Source organism: Suillus plorans (genome assembly GCF_016647745.1).
Source record: "Suillus plorans strain S12 chromosome Unknown HD556scaffold_114, whole genome shotgun sequence".
In the NCBI taxonomy this organism is placed as follows: Eukaryota; Fungi; Basidiomycota; class Agaricomycetes; order Boletales; family Suillaceae; genus Suillus; species Suillus plorans.
Genome location: NW_024537498.1, coordinates 52,420 through 75,934, shown reverse-complemented (window position 1 = coordinate 75,934; position 23,515 = coordinate 52,420). Strand labels below are relative to the sequence as shown.

Below are 23,515 nucleotides of genomic sequence, written 5' to 3'. Positions count from 1 at the left end.
TGAAGTTCTGTATTACATCTTCCAAACCTCCGCTGGTGTTTCCACCTTTTTGTCCGTATTGTTTCTATCATGAAATATACTGATTCTACACCATGTTTGCCTTATTCTATGCTAAGTGAGTAGTGCGACTCGGTGGTAAAAGTCCGGGAGTAGGATGTGCATGTCCATTTCAACCTAGGCGTGCTACTTTGCTGACGATTGACTTTGACATTGCCCATTTCTTTAGCATGCACATGCTCTCCCGCTAACAATGTAGCCGGTAATCTATCTCAGCGCGCTGTATAATCATACAAGTGTCTATCATGCCAAACATACAACATGGAAATATACGAGTGACAAGACCTGGACCATTAACCTCTTCTCCTACCCCCGTCTTTTCCTACTCCACACACCACTAAGCACATCCTCCTCGTTTTCCTGCACTACACCAGTATGTTTGGTGACTTGAATGTGAGTTAGTGTATATTGCCTTCGTACCAGTTTCACGATTCTCACGCTCGACCATCTGCAGTCATCAGCCCAAAAAATAGCAATGTCCCAGCTGACGTATACCACTACAGACAGGTCGGTTGCCAGTCTAGCCGATATGCATAATTATGGCTAAAAGACAACAGACTTCGATACAGTGAAAGCGCAAAAATGAAAAATGAAACTCACGCCATTGTAATTCTCACCAGATAACTCATCTGTCATTAGCATACGAGGCCCGCCAAATATGATTTGGATGTACAAACAAGCGCATCGACACCACATTCAGTATTTTGCCATTTCGCATGCGACTCCCTGGGCCATGGAACAATCGAATACTTCCACATCCCATGTTCATTGTCCATTGGTAATTTCTGAAGTTCCACAATACATTGTCCACTGTTCCTTGACTTACACTCGGGCCATTCTTGCTTTACCCATTATTGCATGGGCCCTCCGCTACAGTTCTACATTCCATAGTTCCACATCTATATAACCTTCATGGATTCTCTGATACCGACATCAGACCTTTCCCATCTCTGTAAATCAAACCTTCCCCGCTTATCTCAATCAGACATGTTCTTCCCTCCCCCCATCACAGTTGACCTTCCACAGTTGCCTTTGGAAAACATGGAGGAACTCGCGGCCAGCCGTCTGTCCTGGTTTGCGGGATATGACATTGAGAAACACGTAAGCCTGTTACACATTTTTACTGATCTTCAAACCAACCTTGGTGTCCAGGAATGGATTACATTCCAGGGCTTGCATTGCGATGAATCTGCTTACGATAAAGATGCATGGAGAAAGCTGGTCAAGGACCAACCGACTAAGGTACTGGCAGGAGTGACTCTGGGATCGTTGTCTCGCAACCTAACGCGTTTGTTGCAGGATCTCATAGGATCCATATTGGATACCATTGTATCTTCTCATGACAGCCCACAGCCAGAGAAAGTTCGGCAAGGCATGGTGTGTTTTGAAGCGACACTTATGCATGACTCTCGTTTACCTTTACCATTTGTAGAATATCCTGCTGAAAGGGGCCCTAGGAACGGGCAAAAAGACAGTTGCGCATGCTATCTGCAACATGCTCAAACGCCCAATGCTTGGCATTCGGGCGAATGACATCCCACTGACATGCGACAATGTGCAACCTTGGGCCGCCAAACTAGCATCGGTATGTACCATCCACAAGCCGTGACACAAATCTGACTCAATGTGATGGTTGCTTAGCTTGCAATAGAATGGAATGCGATAGTGATCGTAGACTGCGGGGATGTACGTATCGTCTCTCAAATTGTCCATTACGTCCCTTCTGAAGAAACGTCGCACAGTATTTCATGAATTCTGAATGTGCAGGGGGTGAAGTATGTTCTCGATTGTTGTACTGTTAACGCCGTACTAGTATAGCTAATCCTTCGTTAGGAACGCATCAATTTGATGGTTCAAGAATTTGAATCGCCCGGATGTATCTGTCTGTGGCCTGCGGTGTTGACGGACGAGCAGCAGGCACTACTTAGGCCGTTCTCGGCCAGTGCGTACCCCAGCTATCTGACCTGACTGCATCACTAACCCTTTTCTGTTGCAGCCATCAGATTTCCCGATCTCGATCTGGCAGCCCGTCGCCGACGTTGGCTACAACTCTTTGGCCGAGATGACCTGGCGGAAGCTATCTCTAGCGGCAAGCACGCGTCCGTCCCTAGCGTGAGGGACACGGAAGCGTTGACCTTCCTTCGGGAGATTGAGAAAATCTCTTGGTACGAACTCGATGGTAATGTCATGTCTGACACTGGATGAACTGTGCTGACGGTCCTTATAGGAGCTGATATTGAAAATTTCATGGATTTGGCACGAAGCTTGTCTGGGTAAGTTCTTTTATATCATACAGCTTTTCCTGACGACTAATTAGTGCCACACAGAGGACGAGATCCAACCCCCCATGACGTAAAGGAGTATGTCAAGGTCTGGGGTGTGCCCCTTTCTGTACGGAGCAAGGTGGCGCGGTTTTTCGCACTCCGTGACATGCATCCGCCCCACTTGGCGCGTGAGCACTGAGGAACTAAGTTCTGGTGAAGATCAAGTTGTACTTGTTTGAAATATCTGCTTGCTGGCTTGTACTCTGTAGTTTATGGCTCATGAGATGTGAGATTCCTATTGTAACTATATATTTATCATTGTGCATATGAAATACCTATGTCGGAGGATGTTATCGATCGTTAGCTTATTGCATGGAGCAGGATCTGGGAGGGGACCGTATATCATTTTCGTACGACCCTCGGAAGATGTGACCAATCTGCTCAACCACTGGCTGACGTCACCCAGATCTCATGCAATGTGGAGTCAAGGTGCTTGCGCGGAATTATCTTTATCTATTTACCTACCAAGGCACTCGACTACAAACAAATACTGAAAATAATGCCGGACGTTGACGGTGGAGGCGTCATATTGGAAAACTAAAGTACAATGATCAATGAATTAGACGCTAGACGCTCAACCAAACATCTCTTGGTCTTAGACGTAGACTCCTCCCTCTCTGTATAATTTAACTATACCCTATCTCCCCAATAACCTTCCCATAGCTGAATACCACTTCACCCCTGACGACTGTACCTAATTTCGTTTCTGTAATTTTATGAGAAAGATGTCACAGCTCGACTGACAACCCACCTATACCTACTGTCCGCTACCACCTAGCGCCTTACTCCCCCGGATAATCAAACAAATTGCAAACACGATAGTGAGCAGCGACCGCGGTCTGAATCTCATTTCGCAAGGCGCTGCGGACAATATTTTTCCCACAAATGTAGCAAAAGTGGGTGTTGCAGGCCGGGGAGATGCACTACGACAGCATATACGTTAGAATGGTATGTTTGTCAACAAGGAGATCACGCACGGTCATGTGGCTGCATCCCCCGTCCCTCTGGACTGGTGTTTTGCAGTCTGCCAATGAAGATAAATAGCAGCAAATAACCAATAAGAAGAGTATATACTGGGGCAATACTTCCACCCGCGCTGCTTCATTAAATGGTCCAGTTCCGAGGTGCCATCACAAGAATGGGGAGGATCGCCAATTGCAACAGATTGCTGGCACGCTTTGCACCAGATATGGTTACAATCGGGTAGGGGACAAACAAGCAGGCGAGATTCGTCATGCTCCTGTCTGACTACGGGCACCGATCGCTGACATCTAAAATGACATGGTTGGCGGGCTGGAGGTAACACAGGCGAGACACTCACTTGCGGCAGTGGAGGAGAACTGAAAGCTGGCTTAGTTCCATTTCTTCCCAAATCGCATATTGCCGCTCGTCGATACCAATTTGCTGCACGAGAAGTCCCGAGATCGCTAAGGAGGGTGAGTTAATAATGGGTGCTACAGAGGATGTACAAACCTTTAGGTTTATAGTTATTCTTTTCCGTCATGCAAACGGGACACATGACTGGAAAACGATGTTCTTCGATCTTGGAGCAAATATGTCCTCGGATACAAGTTCTGCATATCGAATGATTGCATTCAAGATCCACACTATTGTCCACAGGTTGTTCTTCCATGCATATTACGCATGAAAAGTTATGTGGGAGTGAGGCAGCCAGAGCTTGCATCTGGTCTCGAAGTTGCAAATCTTCAGCATCGAAAGATTGCTGCAACTCGAGGGCCGCAGCTGAACTCAGACTGTCGAGCCCCCACTCATGTCCTAAGTCTTCCTTGACGGTATCATAAATCGATGACCATGTGTCTGCATCGCGACGAACGTTGTTCATAAATTTATCGGATGACGAGGACGAGTGCAAGAAGTTGCGCGGAGCCAGCCGTGACGATCCAGCTATTCCGTTCGAGGGCTGTGAAGTGAAGCGCTGTTCCCTGCTGCTCTGCACGATCTTGGAAGATACCTGAAGTGATACTACTTTCTTCCTCTCGATACTCAAAGCATCGTCCAGGCGTTGAATCTCTCCTTCGAGTGTTTCGTTTTCTTTAGCCAGCCTCTCATTTTTCTGTGTCAATCCAGCCACTTCGGCTCGCAATCTCAAAACAGCCAGGCTGGATTCGATGACAGTACGCTGCATGCCTCGCATGTCTGCAGGTGGTCCATTTGATACGAAGATATGGCCTGACAAGTTATTAAGTAGCTGAGCTTGCCATTGCAGACCACTCAGGGAAAGAAGATGGCTGTCGGCAGCAGGTAATATGCTGGCCAGACGTGAGACCGCTTGGTCAATCGATGTATTGAGAATAAGACCAGCACCAGCTGGATAGCTTGGCCGTGGGTGAGAATCGAAAATCACGAAGACGTCCGCCTCCGGTCCTTTAATTACCGTGCATGCGATGATCTCAGGAGGGCGCGTGATGATGACAGTAGCAGAGGAGCTCAAGGTTTGCATATATCTGAGAAGATCATGGAGATGATGAAACCAATAAACGAACGATTGGCTTACTCCAGGGTACGCCTGAAATTCTTCGCCTTTGGGGGACCAAACCGTGTTGCTACAAGCTTCAGAGACTTCTTGAATAGGGGAACTTGCTGTATTTCTTCCACGTCCAAGTGCAAGTCGCTTGACCATTCAGAACAAATGGAGACAATATCCTATGGTATGACGTTTCGTGAGAAGCAGTGAGGGACTACGGCCACTGGATTTGAGGGGCGCTAAATCATACAAACACTGACTTGAATGACCTCTTTGCTAGTGATAGCTCGAAGCAGATCAATCATCCTGTCTTGACTATGCATGTTGACGAGGTCAGAAAGCACTCTCGCAAAATTCATGGCTGCAAGGCCACATGCAGATATACCGCGACCATTGAACTGACTCGTGCCAGGATAAGATACGATGCGCTCCCTTCCCTGCAAGATATCCACTATGTTATCGTTGGGTCCGTTGAGGTGAATAGCTGTGACCATAACTGTTGTGTGATGGTTGTGGATCACTGATCAGAAGGAGTGAACGAACGGTGTCAACCGTGACGTTGAGCTTAAGTTAAGTTACATAAGTACAGGATGGGTAGAGTAGTGCGGCATGTTTTGTCACGTGACATTTGATTGGACCGGAAATTCGAACATCCAATCCGAGCTCTCGGTATCTTTCATTGCCATGATCAGAGACGAAAACGGGATGCGTGGTACTTGCTCTGGAGTAACTTGGTGTGCATTGAGTTGCGCAGCCATATACTGATCAGATCAAGTACTTACAACGTCCACCGGAAATTTAACAATTCGACTCTGCTGTTCTCAGTGTTGAGCGGCTTCTGTATTTCGACGACTGAAATATAGCGTCCTTCAAGCGCCGGGAGCGTTGCCTTTCTGTATGGATCATGATGATCGTATGGGCTCAATTGGTATATATTCGGGTCAGTTCAATCATCAACGTGCTGAAATATACATTACGGATGGGCCTAATACCTATTAAAAGTAGCTCGACACGATGACGAGCTCACTCGCGAGACATTGCTATACTGGATGTTTGTTCTCGCCAACACGAGTGAGCGCATGTCACGCTTTTATCAGACACCTGACTGTCCAGACTCTGCTAAAGTCAGCTACAGTTACCGAGGCGTACTTCCTGGCACGAGACCTTGCTTCTGGAAGATTAATGTAAGATGATGTTCATGTGGTCTTCCTCTTATCTCCAGGAGAGTATTTATCCCTGCTGTTTCCCGTGCGACATGCTTGGAGCTTCTATCGATACCTGTCATGGATTTCGACCTTGTTGTTCGCAATGGTACCGTCGTGACTGCCTCGGACATTTGGGAGTCTTGTGATATTGGAGTGAAAGTACGAATATCACCTGATATTGTGTTCAAGTTTTACTAACGTGTCACTGCCTATGTTAGGATGGAACCATCGTCGCTGTTGGTCCTCGCCTTCCAGCCGCACCGGGCGCGCAAGAGATTGACGCTGAGGGGGCTTTTATAACTCCTGGAGGAGTCGACGCTCATGTTCATCTGAGCCAGGCTAGTACATTTCTTTATCTTCTGCTCATATATTTATCATATTGTTTAGTTTTTTGAAGCCACCGTCGGTGTGGACATTGATCACTCTATCATCACGAACGGGATCGTCCCCGATCCCGAAAACTTTGTCGGTGACACGTTCGATACGGGCACACGCAGTGCGATAGCTGGAGGGACGACAACAGTAATTACGTTCGCTTCTCAAATGAAGAAGGATGAGAGCATCATTCCTGTTATCGAGGACTATCACAAGCTCGCCAAGGACCAGTCCTACTGCGACTACGCTTTCCACGTCATCATTACCAATCCGACGCCCCAAATCGTCGAAGACGAATTCCCACGGATGGTTGATGAGTACGGAATTACGAGTGTGAAGCTGTACATGACATATAAGCCATTAAAACTTCTGGATTATCAAATTCTCGATGTCATGTATTCCGCCCGGAAACTTGGTATCACCACGATGGTGCACGCTGAGAATGCCGATGTTATCGACTGGATGACGCAGCATCTGGAGCAGAAGCTCATGACGCATCCTTACCACCATGGTACATCTCGACCTCCGATCGTGGAGGCTGAGGCTACGGTGAGTTTTTGTGCTTTGTTGAGCTGATAATGACATACTCACATTGTAATAGAACCGCGTCATTTGCTTGGCTGAACTCATGGATACGCCGATCCTGCTCGTACATATATCTGGTGGGCCTGCCACGAAGCACATCCGCGACGCACAAACGAGGCTGCTTCCGATCTACGGTGAAACGTGTCCCCAGTACATGTTTCTTCTCGCCGATTCCATGCGAAAGGGGGATTTCGAAGGTAATGATACCTCTGCACTTCTGTTCATTGTCTTATGGACTATGACATGCAGGCGCAAAGTGCATATGCTCGCCTCCGATACGGGAGGACAAGTCTGATCAAGATGCCATTTGGGCTGGGGTCAAGAACGGAACATTCACTATCGTTTCTTCAGATCACTCTCCTAGCAAATTCAATCATCCAAACGGAAAGCAGCGTGGGCTCAAAGACGGAAACCTTCCATATGGCAAATTCCGTCTCGTCCCGAACGGGGTGCCTGGTGTGGAGACCCGTGTTCCGCTTCTATTTTCCGGCGGCGTCCTTTCCGGGCGCATTTCTCCACAGAAGTTCGTCGAGGTCACGTCCACAAACCCAGCTAAGCTATACGGATTAAAGAAAAAGGGCAGCATCGCCCCTGGCTTTGACGCTGATCTGGTTATCTGGTACTCGCAAACAAAGTTCCAGCCATTCAAGCTCACGAACGAGATGCTGCACCATGATGTCGACTATACGCCGTTTGAGGGTATCGAGTTTAAGAATTGGCCTAGGTACACAATCATCAGGGGTAAGGTAGTATTTAGCCATGGGGAGGTAGTTGGGGAGATGAAGTACGGTCAGTACATCCGGAGGGAGCAGAGTCTACTTCCAGGACCAAGAGATATTTGGTTGAGCGAATGGCGGCCCTAAGGTTGGTACGAGAAGCACCTAAACCATTGATTGTTGCAGTCCAATTTTTCATGCTTCCATTGATATCTAGCACTCTGGTTACTGTATGATATAGGTTATACAAACAGTACTAGTTTATGTAACTATGCACTTCCAAATGAAATCGACCATCGCCCTTACCGTCTAATATACTAGGCACACATACATTTACAGGTCCATAACATATCACCCTGACAATCTCTCAGTTTGGTACGTCTTGGCCTTCTCGCTACCTCTTGAATGTGCGGCAGGTGACTTCCGTCTCCTCTAATGTGATGTTGCATTCATACTCGGTATCCTTGCTGATTTCAAGGGTTTTCTCAGATACCGAGTCCTGAAAGACATCCACCCATCTATCAGTGTGTTTTGGCTTGTATTTTGATCTACACTCATTTCTGAGTTGTTGCTATCCCTTTCTTCCCCCATTTTTGACACGCTCAGGGGATGCATGCCCTTAGTTTCCAGCTTCGAGCTCCGAACCACTGGATTCCGAACACTGCTTTGAATCCAGATTAAGCGTACAGGTGCCCCTCACGAGAACTTCGCTGTCGATGTCGCATCTATTAAGTGCTTGTGGTTCGACTCGAGTGGCATTTCAGCCATTCAGGATTCGTCATTCCCCTGCAAATCTTTCCGTTTGATTGTCCTACATGATTCAGATGATTCTATCAAGACTCAGTCTACAAGAATTGTTCTCCATGCGAATGATGCGATGATGTGATACATGCGCTTGTCAGGATATGCACCTACATGTACATCAGCTCTCGATGTAAAGTTTCGTCGTACTCTCCACCTTCTCCCCCAATCCCAATAGCTCTGTCAATTCATTAACTTGATCATCATCCGCATCAACACTTGATATTGACCGCAGTGCAGCCAATACTTTCGACACCGCTGCCTCCATGGAGCGTGACACGTTCTGTTGTCCTCCCTTCACATGTCGCAGGGTATGCTGGACCAGGATGGGGACGACGCGTTGCACACCCTCGTCTAGCCGCTGCGAGGATGCATACGCCCAAGCTTTGCGAATGAGTTTCCAGCACAGTTTATTTGTATTCATCGGTGTGGAGATGCCAGCTGCATCTGTGCTAAAAGTGGTGTGGTGCTGTTCCCTCGCGAGGATGGCTGCTAGGTAAAGCGCGAGATGTCCTGCGTCCAGCTGAGACAGCACCCGCGTGTGCCCACTGCGATTCTCGTTTTCCAGGGTAGCGGCGAGCCCAGCGCATCGCTCAAGGTGCCCGTCGTTCACTAAATACTCGTCCCATTTGCGGGCTTGCTGGAGCGCAAAAATAACTTGAATGTAACACAGGTCACGCCCCAATGATCGCGCACTCTCGGAGAGGGGTAAGGCATTAGAAGGCTGGTCGTCTACAGGAGGATCGATGGAAAGAGCAGCGGTAGAGAACAGCGCAAGGGAGAGATTGACCATCATGCTCGGTGTTAAATCATCTGAAGCCACCTTTCTCCGGACTGCGTGAAGCGCCGCCATTCCAGAGTGACGTGTTCGGGCGGGTATATCCGGACCCATGGCTGCACAAATGCTCGAGTAGTAGACCTGCATCAAATTTTCAGGCCACTCTACCTCGCCTACCGTGCTCATTGCTTGGAGGGCATCGCCCACAGCAAGGTGGTCCTTGGTGTCGCGGTGATGAACAATGAAGTCAAGCAACCATGTAAAGTCTTCCCTGCGGCGCTTTCCATGGTTGATGCCAACCCTGGTGCATTTCCACAGTGCGCGGCAATCACCAGCACTGTACATGAGGTCCGCGTCGGCAACGATACTAAGGTGAAGTGCAGTTCTGGCGCTGCTGAGACACTGATATTGGTGATCCGCGGCAATTGGGTTCAAGGGAGATTTGATATTGGCTCTCTGCACCATGCGTCTGCAAAGTTGCAGGGCCCAGATATGTAGATTATGGTCGCGGAATAGCTGGCGATACTCGACGGCTTCGATGAGAACCGAGAGAGGGCGGAAGAGCAATGCGATATCAACATCTTCGAGACCGTTCTCTTGGTCGTTCGGGGATGTTGCTGATAAACCCTGTTCCAGTGTTGCCTGTAGATCTCGATCCTGCAAGCTTTGTACGACTTGCAAGAGCATAGATTCGAGTTCATCCCTGTAGAACACATTAACCAACACGGTGAATGAACTATGAACCAACGGCTCACCCCCTGTCGAGACGAATCAAAGCATCCTCCTCAAGAGGGATGTCGATGATGAGCGCAGCAGCCGTCAAGCAGTTAACAATCACAGCCCTGGGAGGCAGTGGAAAGACGAGTAAACGAGTGATGGCATCAATAGCCCACATGCGAAGGTGTCTCTCTTGCTTGTAATGTAACAAACAGTGCGGGATGGAGTACGACATCCACGCCAGGTATGAGTCGGGTATGCGGGGGACGAAAGGATGGTGCCCTAAGCTCAGTCGGAAGGCACTCCGTATCATGTCGCAGATGAATTGCATCTCCATATCTTGCAGTACAAGGAAAGTGAACCAAGATATATCGGGAGGCTGTGTCGCGACCGGTATCGCTGATGCCGACTCTAACGGGTCAAAGAACAGCTGATGCATATCCCGGCCATCCAACCGCGTGAAGTATAGGTGGATCAAAGCCTTCCCACAGGCAAGTGCACGCGTCTTCGAATGGAGCCCGAGCTTGGGCTGCCTACCCTGAGTGCTTTCGAAGCAACCTAAAAAGGTATCCCGTAGTTGAATGATTGCAGCAGAGACGTCAATTAGTTTGGGCCATTCAACCTCAGGAACCATAAGCGCAGCTGAAGTGATGACATTTGGATCTGTAGTTGTCTCCATTATCCAGCGAACAGCAGACGCGTCGTGAGGAGCGTCCGCTTTGTGCGACAGCCCAGAGTCATCGTTGTATCTGCGCGCACCATTAACACATAGTCTGAAAGTAGAGGCTATTTCAAAAAGGAGCGATGGGACGCGGCCCGCTAATGTGATATGTAATCTCCGGATCGAACGACTGATTCTTTGTAATGCGAAGCGGAGGATTGTCGATGTAGTGGTCTGGAATGGACAAGTCGGAGAAACGACGCAGGATACGACGATGGCGCCGTAAAACAGGGCCCCAAATGCCATCGTCAACACGACTGGAGTTGCAATGGTCGGCTGCTGCGTCCAAATGGTAGCACCTAGAGCAATTCCGAATAAAAGCAGGGAGATCTGGATCAACAACGGAAGCGCCTCCAAGACAGCACTAAAGTACCACGTCTGGAGACCATCCATCTTCTGTTGCCTCAGACGACCGCGGACGTCGATCGGGCCACGTCCGCAGCGCACGAAGTGCCCTAGCCATTGCTTCCCTAGTACGGCACCCAGCGCAGCAATGAGACTGGTGCTGAGACTGGCGTACATGAGACACTGTATCCAAATCTCAGTCTCCCCTGGTCCATTCCATTGTGGGAGGTCGGGCTGTCGACCATCAAACGTAGTGTTGTCGAGTGTGTGTATAAGCAGTTTTAAAAGAGCGTTTGTCATCTTAGTTTCGTCCGGACTGAGCGCGGATTGAAGAGAAACTATGAAAGTGGTGCTGACTGCGGAAAAGAGACCTGACTGTGTATTGTGGTCAGGATCGCGGTTCCACATAGGAACACATCGAGATGGAGATTTTAACTGCTAGGCACTCACAAATATAAGAACGATATCCATGTCACCCTTGTGTTTTTCAAGAAACTCCTCGACATGATACCCAGCCTCGCGTTCATATATCGTCCAAAATTGACCCCGAATGTTCTCGTCGTTGTTCCGATCAAACTCCGAGTCAGATTTGCTTGACGTCCCGCCTGTCACAGACAAGCTCGAACTAGAGGTGCAACATCACATAGTATCGCTTCGTTCGTGAATATTTGAATATCCAACAGGAATTGCTCACTAGGGTACTGAACCGCTTGGTGACTGGCCCACCAAGGTAGCACTGCGGCTCGTATACGTCGAGTAGAACATAATACTAATCCCAGAACTTTCCGGTAGCGTTTCCGGGTGAATTGCAGAACGAAATGCGATGTGTAACACCTCTGAGAAGCTACTCGGGATTCCTGCTAATCGGATGGGCCGCGCCGCCGCAGTAAGTTTTTTAAAGGCTTTGGCTAACCTAAACTGCACTAGCTTGCTCCGAGATTCATATGCATGTCACGTGATTGCGATGTATTTGATGTTCCACATCCCCCTAAGGTCCTGTGTAAGAGTCCTGGATTGTATAAAGAAATTCCCAGACTAGTGAGTTAAACCCGATGTTCGCAAAGGTTGCTCGCGCGACAGGCTGTAGTCACCAAGTGTTGCTGGTGAGGACGATTGTTTATGGTTTTTGATACAGCCGCGATTAATTTATTACACCAGCCAACAGCCTAAATGCGAACTACGTGCCTCAAGTCGAAGCCACCAGCCAGTCTGTGACCCCAACGGACCCCACTCCGAAGTAAAAAGTCGAAGCCATCTTTAAAATGAGTCTGGTCTAAGGGAGATAAGGCGTACGATCATATCTGTATGAAATCCATATGGTCAGCGGCATCGGCACTTGGATATCACTGAGTATTAAAGCACATTAATGACCACTGAAGTTTGATTGAAGTCGCAGTACTCATCGAGATCAAGTACGACCGTTTGATAGACCATGATGTTTACTAGTAACTACTAATGTACTAGTATGCATGTGAACTAGTGATCGGACTTTGAACGATTCAGTTTGAAATTCCTAACAATGGCGGGCATCAAGTGTATGCTACTCGACCTGGTGCATAGCGTACTGCTCAACGCCAGACCAGCTGTGCCATTCCTCTGTAACTTGCTGCCAAATTCGCAGAATCGTGAGCGCCGTCTCATGTCCGAGTCGGCACCTATGAAATTTTAAAGCTATCGACAGTCTAGGCGACCGCAGTGTAAATGTGTTGGACCTGAGAACCCAAGTCCGGTACCGTTCAAGAACAACTAGACTTGACACCATTCAGTATAACTCAAGTCCAAGTGGGATAACCTGGCTATCCGATTGCAAGTTCGTCGAATAGCCTTGAGTAGTCAGCACGCAGCTGAACTCTCTCACTCTTCCAACTATGCCGCTATCCAAATCGTGTTTGGCCTCGCAATGCCAGATTGGGCTTATCCGCATCTCAACAAGGCTCACATTATGCACGCGATATCGAAAGTTGACAGCAAGTGCCATGGTCGGCCTGGGCCCTGCAGCCCCCAGTCCATCGCCTCCCGAATGACACGTATGGCCATTAGTATTAGTACTGGCAGAAAGGTAAGCTGTCCGTGCCATCCATTTTGCCCCTTGTCCCTGCATGACCTATTTGCCATCAGTGTGACATGAATATGGCCAAAAACGGGCCGCCAACATTACGACACTCGGGGAGATGCTTGAAAGTTTCTGCGTATTCTGATGGACTGTTTATTTAATTCAAATCCGTCTGTTCTAGCTCGGAGAATCTGCGGCGTTGCGACGATATTGGTTACTAGCATACGTCCTCTATTTCCGATGGAACGTTATCGACAACATACTGCAACCTATGGGGGTTTATGGGCCTCAAATTGCCAAGAATAGCCCATCTTATTAACCTTCTGATCAGTATTTTTGTCACTATAGGTTGGCACCACAGGGTGTCTCCGGTGTCCCTCCGTGGTTCGAGCACATTTGTGAGTCCAGCCCAGCCTGGATTTTTGACTTTTCTGAAACAGCGAGACAGCAATTACTACCGTAGGCCTCGTGCTGCGCGCCCTCCTTGATAATCTCATGTGATGTCTTATCATTTCCTTTTGAAACGTTTCAAACTTAGCTCTGTTTCGTCACTGAGAGGTGCTTCGGAGATTCATGGTGATGGTACCATTTTGCTATGTTTCTGAAGTTTCGAAGTATAGCCAACGATACTTGAATAAGTAGTATCTTGCCAATGGCCCGGTAACCCAGGTTCGGCACGAATCGAGGGCATCAGACCTCTAATCGATATGAACGTGGGACATCGATACGAGACAATGTTGTTGTTCTTGTGGGTAACTAGTGGAGCCTTGCAGTAATTAATCATGAGATGCCCTCAAATTCGGTGCTCCATTTGTGTTCTGCTGCACATGGGCTGTTGTGTATTTTCGGTCAGTGGTGTCAGAACTAGGACTGGGGCGAAGTTCATCTCCGGCCCCACAACATATGCATGAGATAACGGATCATATAAGCATAAGTCGTATGGACTGAATGAAGTCATTTTTTAGTGAGATTACAGGACTACGACGATTAAATCCCAGGTCAATGACCAAAGGCGCGAATGTGGAGACGATGGCAGAACCAAAGCCAATAATTCATTACCTCAATATTACTATCAACCATTACACCGAGGTCATCGTTTTATGTAATCGATGACTCGGAAAACTGGCCGAGGCTTCTCAACTGCGCAAACTCTGAACTGTTGCAGCTAAACTCAAATGTTTCGAAACTCAGATCAGGACCCTGACCTGGTGACCGGCAATACAATTGGGATGATTATAACAACCCTATTCGGGTCCACATTCAGGTATGATTATTTTATTTATCCTAGAGTATCCAAGGCGAGTAAAAGTGCAGTGCATGTTGGCCTAGAAATGCGATGGGTATTAGAACCCCCTGGGGCCTGCAGGCCTGTATAGCTATGAGGAATCTTGGCGAGGGGAATTCCTGGAATGGAAGCTTAAGGGAAGGTTTGATCAGTGGCCAATAACGTGATGTGTACATGGTTCTGTCACCACATTCGGTAACTCATAGTGTATACCACATCAAGTCTGAAGTGAGAGTTTCGCTTCATCTTCCTTAGGCCCCCTCCCTCTTAATTAGAATCTGTTATATAGTTCTCTCTTTAATCCACCTTTTTCTCACCTCTGTCGATATGCTCACTTTTGCCGATAGGCTCAACGCCCAGGTTCGTACATCCCCTGGGCCACCCCAGCCAGTTCATCTTCTTCATAACAACATTTTCTTCCTTCTTTGTAGGTTGCTGACTCTGCAATCGGACGATGGTTTCGCCTAGAGGGCTCTGGTCATGCCCGCGAGCGCGAAGGTTCACGTTTCATGGTTCGTTGCCTGTTCTAAAGCTACCTCAGACCTCATAGTCTGATGTGATTTGCATTCACCAGACAGATGTTCGTGCAGGTATAACGACCTGGGTGAGAAACAATCTTTCACCGTTGAAATTATTTTTGTTGACACCCTTGTCAGGCGGCCATGGCGTACATCGTATGTTTTTGTTCGTCATCGTCAAATCACCATTCAATTAAATGATCTTTCCCTGCAAGATCTCTGTCAACGCTTCCATCGTATCCGATTCTGGGGGAACTTGTGTCTGTGAAGCTGCCAATAACTGTGTCACCGATGCAGCATATCTCCAATGTATCCAAGAGGTGAAACAAGATCTCATCACTTCCACAGCAGCCATGTCTGCCCTTGCATCAATCTTAATGGGCGCCCTTGCCAATTTGCCTGTGGGTATGGCTCCAGGGATGGGTCTTAATGCCTATGTACGTCCGTCAGCAACCTGACGACTATCTCGATTCCACTAGACATGCTCATTAATACCGTTTCGACAGTTCACCTACTCTGTTGTTGGTTATCACGGCAGCGGCTTTATCACCTACCGGGAAGCACTTGCCGCTGTCTTCCTGGAAGGGTAGGTCAATTTCTCCTGCGGGACTCCTCGCCTGACTAGACGCCCTTTGCAGATGGATCTTCTTCATTCTGTCCCTTCTCGGTTTACGTCAATGGCTTGCTCGCATTATGCCGCAATCACTTGTCCTTGCTGTAGGTGCTGGTATCGGATTGTACATTGCGTAAGTTCATGGTTCTACACCGATCGTTCATGAACCTGCGACTGATGCTCCCATCATCCTACAGCTTCATCGGGTTGAGTTCGTCCACGCATGTTTCTTCTCGTGGGTATCGTTATTCATCAGTTTCACACAGCATCCGGTGGCTTGAATGTGATTGGAGGTGACACCACCAACCTTGTTGGCCTTGGCGGCTGTCTTGAGTCAGGTACACTCCTTTAATTGACATGGCATCGCTGCATCGCCATCGAGTCTGACAGTTTACATTTATAGATTGGTTGGAAGGTCTACCATACTTCTGTGGTAGTCAAGTTCTACGGAGTCCTACCACATGGCTTGGTATCTTTACCGGCGGGTATGTATGGTCCGCGTCTTATCTTTATCTTTACTTACGGCATAACCTAACCTAGCATCCTCACGATCTTATTGATGCTTTATCGTGTCAAGGGGTCCCTCCTAATCGGTATCTTCATCACTTCCGTAATTTCTTGGCCACGAAACACTTCTGTCACATACTTCCCACACAACGAAGCTGGTGATCAGCTGTTCGATTTCTTCAAACAGGTCGTTACTTGGCATCCCTTAAAACATATTGGTAATGCACTAGATGTAAGTAAAATCCCAACGATATACAGGGGCGAAGCTCATGTTTCACTTCCAAGTATAACTATGGTAAAGGAAAGGTGTGGTACGCACTAATAACCTTCCTTTATGTCGATATCTTGGGTAAGTGTTTCAATAATTGAAGTCACGCCTGGAATCAACATTTTATTAAGATACCACCGGTACTCTTTACTCTATGGTTAAATTTGCTGGCCTTCGTGATCCCGTCACCCTTGATTTCGAAAACTCTACCATCGCATACTGTGTCGATGCATTCTCTATCTCCATGGGTGCACTCGCAGGTACAAGTCCCGTCACGGCATTCATCGAGAGTGCCACCGGTATTGCTGGTATGAGCACCATTCCCTCTTCAATAAATTATCTTGGATCTGATTCAGCTCGCAGAGGGGGGTAAGACTGGTATCACTGCAATCGTCACTGGACTCCTATTCTTCCTCTCCGTCTTTTTCGCGCCCATCTTCGCCTCCATTCCACCCTGGGCTACCGGCGGCGCGCTCGTGGTCGTCGGCTCGCTCATGATCCGAAATGTTCGCGATATCAACTGGGACTATGTCGGCGATGCTGTTCCTGCTTTCCTCACCATTCTATTTATTCCTCTGTCGTACAAGTGGGTCCCCTGAACATTTTTCAAAGGGTTTCAGATGCTAACAGCAAGCCACAGCATTGCGTATGGCGTGATTGTTGGCGTGTTCTCCTATGTCATCATCAACGGCTTCGTATGGATCGTCTCCAAGATCTCCAACAATGCAATCATGCCACCCAACTACGACGCATCCGAGCCCTGGGTCATCCCCCCCGGCGGTATCGTGCCCGCCTGGGTCAACGTCTTGTTAAGGCGTAACACCCGCATCATCGAGGAGTCGCCCTCAGAATACCCGTTCCAGGTGCGCCAACGCCACTCGAACCTCTCAGTCGACACGACGTCGCAAGAGAATCCTTTGACACCTAGGAAGTCAGGTTTCAAGTTCTCGAATGAAAAATAAAACGAGTTATTGTTGTAGTGCTGCACCTATCATTCCCGATTTCGCGATATCCACTCTGCTGTCGATCTCCCTCCGCCTTGCCTCGGACCAGGCTTCCACTCTTTTGGCTTTGAGATTCTATTTGTTATCTATTGCATATATCATACGTATCGTATATTGTACATAGCAGATGTGGTGGACTTTTGTTCTCGCTGTTGTATTTGTCTCGTAGTTTTGTTATAGATAGTGTTTGTACAGTCCAGCCTGTGAGGTTCATACATAACGCTTTATCCTGGAGTATATTACATATGATACCAGCCTTGTTTTCCCACCGGACGCACGGACACTGAAGAAATGCTCGGTAGTTGTACACCGCTAGGAATGTGTTGAATATCCGTTCCATCAAATTCACATTCTCTGATGTGTGTTTCCACTCGCACCTTGTGTGAGCACGGCAAGGCTTGATGACCGTGACATCGGTCCAGGGATATTAGTTAGGAACAATTTAGAGGGTGATCATTTGTACCATTTCATCTGACGCCGTTGGTGATACTGACCATCAGTTAATGACTGTTGCCTCCAGTATACCGCAACGAGCATTTAGTTGATTAGGACGATTCATTCATCCGCACTGCCCGACCACAGGGACGGCGGATCTTGGGCGGCTCACGGTAGCTTGGGAATCCCACCTCTTGAGACCATGTGGTCCACCAGCCTCGGCCCTCGCGCGCATCAGTTTAAGACCAAGTTCACGCACAGGAGTGATGACCGACGTGGTGACTGCCGCAGGGTTTAACTCCATAGTAGCCGTTGTCGGTAGGGCACTGAAGCTATCATCGGCTGGAAAAAAACAACAACGCTGTTTAGCCGCAGTCACTAGCTCAGGACATTCGGTACCAGGGGCATGCCTGCATAAAACGCTCTGGGTCATGTGCCTCGTTGCTTATGACCTGTCGAAAGAATATGAAGCTGGTATTCGTTCCGCAGCCTGGTGGAATTGACCTTGCGACCCGCAGGAAATACTTGCACGATTGGAGGATGGTCGATGTTTGGTGACACCTAAGATCAAAGTCTGTACGATTGGAACACCAGTCAATAGCAAAGTGAACTTGTACATCACATGGTATGAAGTGAAACAATACCACGAGCGCCCATCCACACATCTTGATATAGAAGTGCTGATCCGGGCAAAAAAAAGTCGATTTGATGCAGTTTGGATAGGTACCACTGCCGATGTAAGCCGAGGGGCCGAGTACCTACCTTCGAGCACAGGTATATCATACCTATCACGGTATTTTGCAAGCCACCGGCATTGGCCGAGGAACACCACGCCGTCCACCTGCTCATCATTATGAGCGCAGAATTGTAATTTGGATGATTTGAGCTTTCTTCGAAGGATGTAGGTAGGTGCACGAGTTAGCAATGGCTGTGAAAATTAAACCCGAGAGCGCTCATATCCGCCAGCACTGGCTTGATCAATGCGAAAACAATCGTGTGTCCCACGACCATGCATCTCGGTTAGCCCAGGTAGGTGCAAAACTGAAAATGCCTCAAATTGCGACAATAATACATAACTGGAAAGCAGATAAAACGGAGTGATATTGTAACCAAAACAGAGCGGAAAGAATATAAACGGAGTGGTAATGTCAGGGATCACAGAGAGATACGCGGGAAAACCCGATTGCATAACGCCCAGTGGTGCATACTAATATCCGCCTTGCGAACTCTGTACTACCTGCTGGTGCTGCAGAGACGGGGAAGCCATTTTCATGGTCTGCGGGGGCGGCGGACGAGGAGGGGACTGATGGGAAGGTAGTGGGATAGACGACGGCAGTGGAGATGGGCTGTTGTGCTGCATATGGGGCGACATGACATACTGGTTTGGTAGCAATTGACCGACCTGCGGAGGAACATTGATGCTCCCGGCACGATTAGCGGTTCGCATACCATTAGCAGACGGTGTACGCATTGGTAGATTGCCCGGCGTAATATGAGGGCTCGGCGTCCCTTCGTTAAGCTGCGCGGGCTGCTGATGAGGTGACGTTAAGCCTGGCCACTGCCGTCCCTGAGGAAATTTGTGGAGATTGGCGCCACCCGGCAGCTGCACATTGAAGTGTGTGCCATTCGGCACGAGATGCCCTTGGTATGGAATTTGCGGGCGTCCCTCCGGGTTCTGTGCAAGCGCCATCTTAAAGGATTGCATTTGCTGCAAAGTGATGCCATTTGGCTGACGCATGACGGCGCCATTGGGCAGGGCATAACCGTTCATAGGGATGCTGTAACTACTGAGCGGAGGCGGATGCTGGGACTCGGCCTTGGGACGCGCTGGTGAGCCGGCCTGATTGGACTGGGAAGGATCAGCAGGGGGAGACATCTGCACGTCTGTGGACTGATGTGCTGTGCCATTGATGGTCGTGGTGGTATTAGTAGCGATGCCATTGGGTGCAGCGATCAGCCTGACTGAGTCGCCATCTGACGTAGGAGTGCCAGCATGGTTTCCATTGACCCCGTTCGTGGAAGTAGTACGAGGGGGAGAGGACTGCTGCGCTACAGTAGGCGAACTTGGGGATGCGAGATTTCCAACAACCGGAGGACGCATGGGACCATTTGATGAGATGCGCATCTGCGGAATGGCAGATGGCGGTTGCATCGCTTTGACATGTGCTTGCATGGATATCGGCACACCATTCGGCATTGGAATGCCCGCAGGAGCCGCACGAGTGGCCGACAGCGGCATACCTCCAGGATATACCCGCTGAACGCCATGTTGATCGCGGCGGATACTGTACTGGGGTTGCACTCCAAGGCGGTATGGGGAAACAGTGTGTTGGCGGCCGTCCACGGTCACGACAATGGTGTTGTCTGTCGTAAGGGCCTGATGGTCTTGATCTGACAACAATGTCATCATTTGACGGAGATACTTTGGATCATAGTCATCGACGAGGATCCGATCTTGCTCGTCAGTACCCTCAGGTCCAACGGTGGGCTCATCATCTTGATCGAACTTCCAGCGCTCACGTAGACGAGACGACATCTCTTCATCATCCTCGGGAATGATGGCATCCATGCGCCGTGCAAACGCTTGCCGTCGTCGTATGAATGTGGAATCATCGCCACGAATCCCGTAGCGTTGAATGAAAGCGTCGCGACGATCGATCGTAGAGTTGCCTAGACGAGTCACACGGTGGCGGACATAACGCACACGCTCAGCTTCCTCATCTGCTACATTTGGTGATGGTGTTGACGGGCGCGAGGAGGAAAAAATTGCCTTCCAGTGACGTCGCGGAAAGGAAAATGTTGGGCGTTGATAAGGATTCTGAAAGAAAGGGTAAGCGTTTGAAGAATGTACTGCAAGTAGTCCTACCTCCACTACATCTTCATACCCGTGGTCACGTTCCTTTTGGCTCGCAAGGTCACGCTCCATGGCTGCATTAATGAGGCTGAGACGTTCCCTAGGCCGGATAGATGCCTCGACAGCGACAGCCGGAGATCCCGGGTCCCCGCTCTCTCTCGTACGTATCTTGAGTCCAGTAATACGATTGGATTCGATCTTGGGTTTCTTTGCTACTCTCTCTTTGTCAAGTAGAAGCTCCTCGTCCTCTTTAGTACCCAACGAGGGAAACTTGCGCTTGAGCTCGGCGAACTCAAAGCGCTTGTCCCAAACCTGTAGCGTTTGCTGCGTGTAGTCACGCTTGAGATTTTCTCGAGAAAGGAGCGTTTTAGCGAGCTCTAGACCCTGCGTCAACTCGTTCTGCAACCGCAAAAGCTTATCGGATGATGTGGCCTGCGAAGCACGGGTTTTTCGAACAGCCTTGATCTCGCGACGGCGGAAGCAAATGTAAGACTCATTGAGCACGTCCGACTCATCGAACTAATAAGTAGTTTAAACAACCTTATTCGAATCATACACACATAGATATACTCACATTCAAACTGGGTATAATTCGGTGGCCTTTTCTCTCGATGCGGCGATCACGCCAATAAGGATAAATGACTTTTGCCAAGCGTAGTAGTAGAGCAGGTTGCGGTATCCACGTCGGCACTGTAAATGTGGCAAACATAGAGGGAGGTAATGGAGAGGAAAATGCTTCTTGATAGTCCGTAAACGGAGGAAATGCCATGCCGGACTCGAGGCCCTGTGACACGAATCAGCGCTGCATTGTGATTGTTAGGTAAATAAACTTGCATGGTGCAAAAACTCCGTCGTGTCATGGGTGACCTTCTCAAAGATGCCCATTACAAGTTCGAACTCGTCTTCCGTGATAGCAAGAGGTTGTGTCGGCTCGGGCTCCTTGCCTTTCGCCTTGGCACTTCGTTGGGACAGACCAGAGCGAGTGGTTGCGCCAGAGGCTGAAAGAGCACCCTGGGCACTCGTGCCTTCACCACGCGCCTCCTCGTTGTTTCTGTCGAGCCACTCCTTATCACGTTCATCCATATAGTACGTGAACAAATCGATGAGCGCGTTTGTGACTGCCTCATCGACAGTCTCTGAGGATCTGATGTATGCGCCTGGGTCTTCCCAACGCTGGGAAGGATATAACTCGTCATAGTTGTCGACGATACCGGTGGAGTCTGGTGTGGGAATATATGCGGCGGGTGCGACGGCCTTCTCCCCACGTGTTGAGCGACCCACCGATTGGTGTCTGTGGGACGCGGCAGACAGCACCGCCTGCAAGTGATGCTCCTAAGCGGACATATGAGTCAGCCATCGATAAGAGATTTCCCACGACCACCAGCCAATGAGAAACAGACACGTCAGCCTGTTCAACAAGGGCATTGAAAGCGACGACGAGAGGGAAAATGACTCACATTGGCGTCCTCTGCGTCCACGCCAGCAGTGCTAATGATCCTGGCCTTTTCCTCGTCCTCGTCCAGCACGAGAGGGTCTGCATCGATGCTACCTTGGATGACCTTAAGGCGTGTCTTGTTGGTAACTCGATTGCGATTTCGAAGGGTCGAGGTACCCAGATTCGGGTTGCGGGGCATGACATGGAGACGTGGCAGGATGAAGATAAGTTCAAGGGAGACTGGCTTCTACTAGTTAAGCTCCTCGTCGTCGTCGGTGGCAGCGGCGGCGTGGTCGGAAATTTGCCGAAAAAGTCCTCGGCCCGAGATAAAACAATAAAAATCTGACAAATACCAAGGGTTTCCCCGGTGTTTGTCCTAACCAAATAATCTCACTGCAGCGCCTCAGGACTAATACACTAGCTACGTCAGTATGAAGGCTGCCAGAATATCATCTAGCTATTATATATATGCTGGAATTCGTAGTTAGGGCATGAGAGATGGTGGGGGAACAAGAGTCTTATCAGATGAAATTCTTTGTGAGAAGTACTGGAGATGCACACCTTTATTACGCAGCCAAGAAAGAAATACATTGATGATTCTTTAAATTGTAATGAATGAGCAACGACATTCATCCAATGAGTTATCGTTGGCAACGAACATAGAAAGAGTATCCTGCATCAGAAAATCAGCTGAAATGGCATGTGCAACCAGGATATACGGGTCGCACCTATTTCCAAGTCTCAACAAAGGTGCACATGCAACAGTCAGGTAAAACGAGGATGTATGCGCTCCAAAACGCTCCCGTCTACGACCTTGATCGACTACCGACATGCCAACGACCGGCAACATGCAAGTTCTGCGAATAGTGGGAGCCCAGCTTGAAGTCGCCCGTCAGATGGCAGCGAACAAAAGCAAAGACCGATTGAATGATGTGTATGCATGTTTCCTGCAAGGATCACCAACAAAATATAAGAATGCTGTACATTCCGGATGAGCACGAGGACGCGTGGAGCTGACTCACAAACAAGGGCAACGCTGCACGTACACAAAATGTAAAAAAAACGGTAGATATAGGCAATGACAGCAAATACGAGACACTGCAGCCACTATCGCAATGTGGGATTGACATTGAGGTCGTCACCATACTCGCTGCCGACTCTGCTCCCATCGCACTCATCGGATGCCGATTGCGGTGAACCAATATACCCAACAGAGCACCCTGTTAACTTGGGAGCCTTTCAGAACATTGTGGGTCAATCATAGCTACAGACACTTGTCAGGTCCGCCATTGCACGATTCCCAAGCCAAGGAGACGTTACCCTGATCCCCGCTCGATACTCCAGACACTGTTGCCAAAAATTACAATTCAGAGGGCCTCCGGTGAATATGTTAATGTTAAGGTGGTTTGTGACGGGAGAGATGGAGGGGCAGCA

The 23,515-nt window shown here is 48.8% G+C and overlaps 7 protein-coding genes across 7 annotated transcripts; 3 read left to right on the top strand and 4 right to left on the bottom strand.

The window, feature by feature from the left end:
* Positions 1 to 861: 861 nt before the first annotated feature.
* HD556DRAFT_143996 (uncharacterized protein) lies at positions 862 to 2,667 on the top strand. Its single transcript, XM_041306029.1, has 10 exons — positions 862 to 1,158; positions 1,210 to 1,299; positions 1,357 to 1,434; positions 1,490 to 1,642; positions 1,699 to 1,743; positions 1,800 to 1,832; positions 1,891 to 1,999; positions 2,054 to 2,236; positions 2,285 to 2,330; positions 2,385 to 2,667. Exons 1-10 carry the CDS (start codon positions 970 to 972, stop codon positions 2,518 to 2,520), a joined length of 1,062 nt encoding a protein of 353 aa, XP_041152760.1. The 5' UTR covers positions 862 to 969; the 3' UTR covers positions 2,521 to 2,667.
* A 141-nt stretch (positions 2,668 to 2,808) lies between these two features.
* On the bottom strand, positions 2,809 to 5,431 carry HD556DRAFT_1423528 (uncharacterized protein). The gene is made up of 7 exons (XM_041304557.1): positions 5,127 to 5,431; positions 4,897 to 5,045; positions 3,855 to 4,846; positions 3,703 to 3,808; positions 3,456 to 3,652; positions 3,359 to 3,405; positions 2,809 to 3,304 (listed from the first exon to the last, which is right to left on the bottom strand). The coding sequence occupies exons 1-7, from the start codon at positions 5,358 to 5,360 to the stop codon at positions 3,164 to 3,166; spliced, it is 1,866 nt and encodes a 621-aa protein (XP_041152759.1). The 5' UTR covers positions 5,361 to 5,431; the 3' UTR covers positions 2,809 to 3,163.
* A 488-nt stretch (positions 5,432 to 5,919) lies between these two features.
* Positions 5,920 to 8,078, top strand: HD556DRAFT_143891 (uncharacterized protein). Its single transcript, XM_041305897.1, has 5 exons — positions 5,920 to 6,230; positions 6,290 to 6,409; positions 6,459 to 6,995; positions 7,048 to 7,228; positions 7,281 to 8,078. Exons 1-5 carry the CDS (start codon positions 6,150 to 6,152, stop codon positions 7,892 to 7,894), a joined length of 1,533 nt encoding a protein of 510 aa, XP_041152758.1. The 5' UTR covers positions 5,920 to 6,149; the 3' UTR covers positions 7,895 to 8,078.
* Positions 8,079 to 8,503: 425 nt separating this feature from the next.
* HD556DRAFT_143887 (uncharacterized protein) lies at positions 8,504 to 10,077 on the bottom strand. The gene has a single exon (XM_041305889.1). The coding sequence runs from the start codon at positions 10,011 to 10,013 to the stop codon at positions 8,670 to 8,672; it is 1,344 nt and encodes a 447-aa protein (XP_041152757.1). The 5' UTR covers positions 10,014 to 10,077; the 3' UTR covers positions 8,504 to 8,669.
* Positions 10,078 to 11,223: 1,146 nt separating this feature from the next.
* On the bottom strand, positions 11,224 to 11,658 carry HD556DRAFT_1206268 (uncharacterized protein; the record flags this gene model as incomplete). Its single annotated transcript, XM_041296478.1, has 2 exons — positions 11,224 to 11,484; positions 11,560 to 11,658. Coding segments are annotated over 2 exons (360 nt in total), but the record flags the coding sequence as incomplete, so codon positions are not given.
* A 3,092-nt stretch (positions 11,659 to 14,750) lies between these two features.
* On the top strand, positions 14,751 to 17,807 carry HD556DRAFT_1459285 (permease family-domain-containing protein). The gene is made up of 15 exons (XM_041308208.1): positions 14,751 to 14,807; positions 14,879 to 14,959; positions 15,022 to 15,051; positions 15,104 to 15,121; positions 15,181 to 15,402; positions 15,472 to 15,551; positions 15,604 to 15,711; positions 15,776 to 15,789; positions 15,845 to 15,916; positions 15,982 to 16,063; positions 16,119 to 16,317; positions 16,371 to 16,434; positions 16,485 to 16,661; positions 16,717 to 16,939; positions 16,994 to 17,807. Exons 1-15 carry the CDS (start codon positions 14,775 to 14,777, stop codon positions 17,313 to 17,315), a joined length of 1,725 nt encoding a protein of 574 aa, XP_041152755.1. The 5' UTR covers positions 14,751 to 14,774; the 3' UTR covers positions 17,316 to 17,807.
* Positions 17,808 to 18,557: 750 nt separating this feature from the next.
* HD556DRAFT_143547 (enhancer of polycomb-like-domain-containing protein) lies at positions 18,558 to 22,493 on the bottom strand. The gene is made up of 5 exons (XM_041305439.1): positions 22,104 to 22,493; positions 21,481 to 21,978; positions 21,221 to 21,430; positions 20,659 to 21,165; positions 18,558 to 20,610 (listed from the first exon to the last, which is right to left on the bottom strand). Exons 1-5 carry the CDS (start codon positions 22,278 to 22,280, stop codon positions 19,000 to 19,002), a joined length of 3,003 nt encoding a protein of 1,000 aa, XP_041152754.1. The 5' UTR covers positions 22,281 to 22,493; the 3' UTR covers positions 18,558 to 18,999.
* Between the last annotated feature and the right edge of the window lie 1,022 nt (positions 22,494 to 23,515).

What these genes read in the sequence shown, in the direction of transcription:
- HD556DRAFT_143996 (XM_041306029.1), top strand. Translation starts at nt 970, where the DNA reads ATGGATTCTCTGATACCGACATCAGACCTTTCCCATCTCTGTAAATCA. An exon ending in GATATGACATTGAGAAACAC is followed by an intron (nt 1,159 to 1,209) that starts GTAAGCCTGTTA and finishes CTTGGTGTCCAG; the next exon opens with GAATGGATTACATTCCAGGG. An exon ending in ACTTAGGCCGTTCTCGGCCA is followed by an intron (nt 2,000 to 2,053) that starts GTGCGTACCCCA and finishes TTTCTGTTGCAG; the next exon opens with CCATCAGATTTCCCGATCTC.
- HD556DRAFT_1423528 (XM_041304557.1), bottom strand. Translation starts at nt 5,360, where the DNA reads ATGGTCACAGCTATTCACCTCAACGGACCCAACGATAACATAGTGGAT. An exon ending in CTAGCAAAGAGGTCATTCAA is followed by an intron (nt 5,046 to 5,126) that starts GTCAGTGTTTGT and finishes GTCATACCATAG; the next exon opens with GATATTGTCTCCATTTGTTC. An exon ending in CGGGTGGAAGTATTGCCCCA is followed by an intron (nt 3,406 to 3,455) that starts GTATATACTCTT and finishes CTTCATTGGCAG; the next exon opens with ACTGCAAAACACCAGTCCAG.
- HD556DRAFT_143891 (XM_041305897.1), top strand. Translation starts at nt 6,150, where the DNA reads ATGGATTTCGACCTTGTTGTTCGCAATGGTACCGTCGTGACTGCCTCG. An exon ending in CTTGTGATATTGGAGTGAAA is followed by an intron (nt 6,231 to 6,289) that starts GTACGAATATCA and finishes TGCCTATGTTAG; the next exon opens with GATGGAACCATCGTCGCTGT. An exon ending in GCGAAAGGGGGATTTCGAAG is followed by an intron (nt 7,229 to 7,280) that starts GTAATGATACCT and finishes TATGACATGCAG; the next exon opens with GCGCAAAGTGCATATGCTCG.
- HD556DRAFT_143887 (XM_041305889.1), bottom strand. Translation starts at nt 10,013, where the DNA reads ATGCTCTTGCAAGTCGTACAAAGCTTGCAGGATCGAGATCTACAGGCA.
- HD556DRAFT_1459285 (XM_041308208.1), top strand. Translation starts at nt 14,775, where the DNA reads ATGCTCACTTTTGCCGATAGGCTCAACGCCCAG. An exon ending in ATATTGGTAATGCACTAGAT is followed by an intron (nt 16,318 to 16,370) that starts GTAAGTAAAATC and finishes TTCACTTCCAAG; the next exon opens with TATAACTATGGTAAAGGAAA. An exon ending in CCTTTATGTCGATATCTTGG is followed by an intron (nt 16,435 to 16,484) that starts GTAAGTGTTTCA and finishes CATTTTATTAAG; the next exon opens with ATACCACCGGTACTCTTTAC.
- HD556DRAFT_143547 (XM_041305439.1), bottom strand. Translation starts at nt 22,280, where the DNA reads ATGCCCCGCAACCCGAATCTGGGTACCTCGACCCTTCGAAATCGCAAT. An exon ending in CGACGGAGTTTTTGCACCAT is followed by an intron (nt 21,431 to 21,480) that starts GCAAGTTTATTT and finishes TTCGTGTCACAG; the next exon opens with GGCCTCGAGTCCGGCATGGC. An exon ending in GGTATGAAGATGTAGTGGAG is followed by an intron (nt 20,611 to 20,658) that starts GTAGGACTACTT and finishes CCTTTCTTTCAG; the next exon opens with AATCCTTATCAACGCCCAAC.